The sequence below is a fragment of the Tupaia chinensis genome, unplaced genomic scaffold (genome assembly GCF_000334495.1).
Source record: "Tupaia chinensis unplaced genomic scaffold, TupChi_1.0 Scaffold144806_1, whole genome shotgun sequence".
Classification (NCBI taxonomy): domain Eukaryota; kingdom Metazoa; phylum Chordata; class Mammalia; order Scandentia; family Tupaiidae; genus Tupaia; species Tupaia belangeri.
Window position 1 is genome coordinate 1,599,724 of NW_006204667.1, and position 4,285 is coordinate 1,604,008.

At 44.8% G+C, this 4,285-nt stretch overlaps 1 protein-coding gene across 1 annotated transcript in view; it reads right to left on the reverse strand.

Moving 5' to 3' along the window:
- Nucleotides 1–3,235, reverse strand: part of SNX24 (sorting nexin 24) — a gene marked incomplete at its 5' end in the record, with an annotated part of 94,401 nt that extends 91,166 nt beyond the window's left edge. The window contains 1 exon segment of the mRNA XM_014583810.2: nucleotides 3,152–3,235. Within this exon segment, the coding sequence (XP_014439296.1) occupies nucleotides 3,152–3,235 (84 nt within the window).
- Between the last annotated feature and the right edge of the window lie 1,050 nt (nucleotides 3,236–4,285).

Genomic DNA, 4,285 nt, shown 5'->3' on the forward strand with positions numbered 1-4,285 from the left:
GTATTCGTTCTGGTAGGTTTCATTATACAGTAGGTCCGTCTGGAAGGTCATGGTGTAGTTTTCTATGCAAAAACGCACCGTGACTTTCCCAGTGACCCAGTACTTATAAGACCGGCTACAATTATCACTAGAACTGCAGAAACTGAGCAACGAGTGAGTCCCAGAAAATCGAGGCATTTTTCTAACCGTCACTGTCTAAGAATTGCCTGTAGCCACCAGGCGGCAGGTCCACTCTGCAGAAGAAAATAAGAGAATAGGGTGGATGTGCCTCCTCGCAGGCAGCAGGGACGCCCTTGCTCAGGGTCCTAATTAGCAGTGGCCCAGCTGTGCGTCCTTGGGCTAGGTCCGAGGGGCTGGGGAGGACAGCTGGGCTGTGCTGGCTCACGGAGAACTGGGTGCTGACCTGGGAGGGTTGGATGAGGCCTGTGCGTGACAGGCTGCCTGGCCCAGAGTGGTCAGCAGAGGTGGCAGTGGGGGGCGCGGGGCGGCAGTTGTGGTGTCAACCCCACAGTAAGGACTTACTTCATTGGTACCCGGCAGAACCCTCCCTGTGATCTACGTTTCCTGCAAAAGCACACAAACACAGAACTCCAGGAGAAGGAGGTGAGCCCAGATGCCAGGTTTCTTCCTCTGAGGCCCCTGGGATGGGTGCTTCTGTAAAGCCCACTGGCAGGGCCGGGTCTCGGTCTGCACTCACCGACATTATTTCTTTCGGAAGTGAGCCTGGATGTAACAACATGACAATGGAGACATCGGCGTGCGCTCTCCCTTGCCCTCACAAGGAAAGGGTACAGATGACTTAGTGCCACTTTCAAAGAAAACAGGGAGGGCCAGACGCAGGCATAGCAGTAGCAGATGGGAGCCCCCGAGCCCCACGGAAAGGGCCCCACTTGCATCCAGGCCCTCCTGCATAGGCGGGAACGAGTGTGCCCATAACCCAGGCCGACTGGGCCGTGGGGGGACGGCAGTGCAGAGACCTTGTCAGAGCGCCTGTATCCATCTCTCAGTCGCTCTCTGCCTCAGTCCTGCTCGTGAAATAAATAACTTTAAAAATACCAAAAGAAAAAAGAGAGAAACAGTCTTTCTGATCTTTCGATAATATCTTTTTTAAAGTTTATATTCAATTCCCGATTCTCCTGACTAAAAGCAGCGAGGGAACTTAATTAAAAAAGAATACTAAAGGCGTTTTAACACAGAGTCAGCAAAATGACACAGCCTTTGTGAGCTGACATTCCTGGAAAAGTTCAGAGGTCTTTAATGAAGCCAAAAAAATGGGGAGCCAGCTGGAGGTCGGCAGGTGGCATGGTGGTTAAGGGTGCTGGACCCCACATGGCCTACAGAGGTTGGAGTCCCAGAACTGGCGGCTTGCTTTCTCACTTTCTCCCTCTCTCTCTGTCCCTCTCTGGTCAAATTAAAAAGAATAAGTAAAAATAAAATAAAATAAATAAAGTTAAATAATTCTTTTAAAGGGGGGGGGGCTGCTCTGTGATGCAGTGGTATTGGGCAGCTCAAGGGCAGCCACATCGCACGTGGTGACCACAGTTTGAATCCCCGACGCGGTCAGCCTGAAACATGCCAGGCACAGGCACATGCAAATGCCCCGGATCCAGTGAGCTGGAGGACTGGGATGGAGGTGTGAACAGATCCCTGGAAGGAGTTCTGCTCTCTCCCCTCAGGTGCATATGCATAGGCTCTACCATGACAGAGAAAAAACCTTTTTAAGTAAATACTCTATCCTTTTTTCCTAATTGCCAGAGGGCACCTGTGCTAACCAGAGAAAGAAAAACAGGGAAGGAGTGGGAAAGGGGGCAGGGGAGAGAGTGCGAGCACCCCCTGCTGGGGTATGGCCATGCGATGGTCCCTTCTCCTCCATTCCTCTGTCCTGCTGGGGTCTGCACACATGCACATGCACCCAGCATGGTTTTAAGCTGCCAGGGACAGGGTTCGAACCACAGCCATGTAGGATTCGACACCTTTAACTACTAGGCTAGGCTATGGGGCTAGCCCAACTCTTTATTAACATTCTACTCTCTGACCATCAAATGTCCTGTATGATTAAGTGAACTATGTCATACACTGTGTGTATATATATTCATATATGTGTGTGTATTTGTATGTATACACACATATTTCCTTTGTATATATAGATACAAAAGAAAAAAAGTATGTATATATATATGCACACAGTGCATAATTTCAGTATACTTATAGACATATGTCTATATGAATATATATATGTGTGTATAGAGAGAGAGATACACAAAGAAAAAATGATAAAACTGCACTGACTCACATATGGTGATTTTACTGGGCAATTTCAAGACTAATGGATCTAATTTCAGCACCTCAATAATAAAATAAAACCTGTGAAAAATTAAATTTTGGTAGAAAATTTTGAAGTATTCATTCTTCAACCCTTTACTAACCATTTCTATTCGAAACTCAGCTATTCCCTTTGCATTTCTGTTTCCTTAATGACTTTTAATGAGACGGATCTGAGAACAGAAAGGTGGGTCTTGTGAAGGAGCCTGTTATAATTCTGAAGAAGGCTAGAGCCTCTGTACGTGTGTCCTCCATTCCGAAACACAGGTACCGGTACACAGGAATGTTCTCTCTTCCACGTGCCCGTAAGCCTAAGTTGAGTTTAGTAAATTTCCTCCTAGAAAATGATCATTTGCTTTTCTTTTTGGTAGACAATATCAAGTACATTTCATGGATAAAATACAATCTGGGTCTTATTTTTCTGAACCTCTAACATCTAATGCAGGAAGCTGGAAACGGTTGCAGCCTCAGATTTTTATATGTAAATGATCCTAACCGAAAGTCCACCTACTCAGAAAACATACTTTTAAGGGGCTGAAGAATAAATGTTAAAATAAAATTTACTTCATGATAAAAGAAACCATATATACACTGGAAATATTAAGGCTCTCTTGGACCATATATACACTGGAAATATTAAGGCTCTTGGACCATATATACACTGGAAATATTAAGGCTCTTGGACCATATATACACTGGAAATATTAAGGCTCTTGGACCATATATACACTGGAAATATTAAGGCTCTTGGAACCACAGAGGAAAGTCTTAACATTATACAATCCGGCATAGAGAGAAAAGGAATTAAAAAAAAAAAAAAAAAGGTTACCTTTTTGTGCAAAGCATGAAATTCGCTGTATCTTTTTTCCACAAAATGTTTTCTTCCATTCATTAGCACTTCTATCTTAAACACCTAAGGAAAAAATTAAAAAGATTAATTCTACTAGTTCGAAACCCTCCATTGTCTGACGCGGTAACTTTGTGACCATGATGTATTTCGTCCCTTTAATTACAGTGGCTGATCCCCCAAAACCCAGAGGGCTCAGGAGACCCTGGTCCAACAGCACTGATTAATGAGCGCTCAAACCAAATGCTCACTAACAAACTACGGCACTCCCCCAAATGTGCCTAAATGCAGGCACCCCTGAATGCATTATTATGAAATGCGATTAATTTTCCATCAGAGGGTGTATTTTATTCTAAATGATTTCACAGAGTGAAAAGGACGGTATTGAAAGAGGGCAGGATGCAACGGCGGACTCTGAGCGAAACGGCAGTCACCGGCATTCCGCTATGAGCATCTCGGAGAAAGCGTCCTGCCTGTCTCTAAGACAATCCTGCCTCGTCTCTAAGACAGTCATGCAAACAGTGGAGCAGTTTGGGTTAATTTCTTCCTAACCTGCATATTCATTGCTAGTCTCAGCTGGGCTTATTCTGCTGTTTGCAAAACAGGGGAAATTTGGTAAAGGCTCATTTTCCCTGCATGATACGAGTGACAGCTTGTGCTCCCACCTCCAGAAGGTTGAAAGGCCAGATGAACCGGCTCTCTGGGTGCACTAATTAGTAGGCACGAACATGACATTTTCTTGATACCTGGGTCAGTGGGTCAAGACTGGGAACAAGGGATGAGAAATATTGTGAAATGCTCATAAAAATGCAGTGTTTAAGGGCAGGTGGGGAGGGATGCTGGCAGGACTAGGAGGAGGTGCTGTGTTATTCCAGGAGTTCGTGTCTGACTCTTGTTTCTGCTAAGTGAGAATTTGAAATACCGTTCCGTTACTTAGTAAGACCATATTCCTGTTTCAATTGGCCTTTTGCAAGAATCAAAACTGTAGTTGAGGTTCCAGGAACACTGAAAGACTCTTTCAGTGTTCCTTTAAGCCTAAAAACAAGAACCTCTTGCACTTGCGTTATGAGATCACATACCCTTATTATGAAAGCAGATGCCCTGTGCATTCAGTAT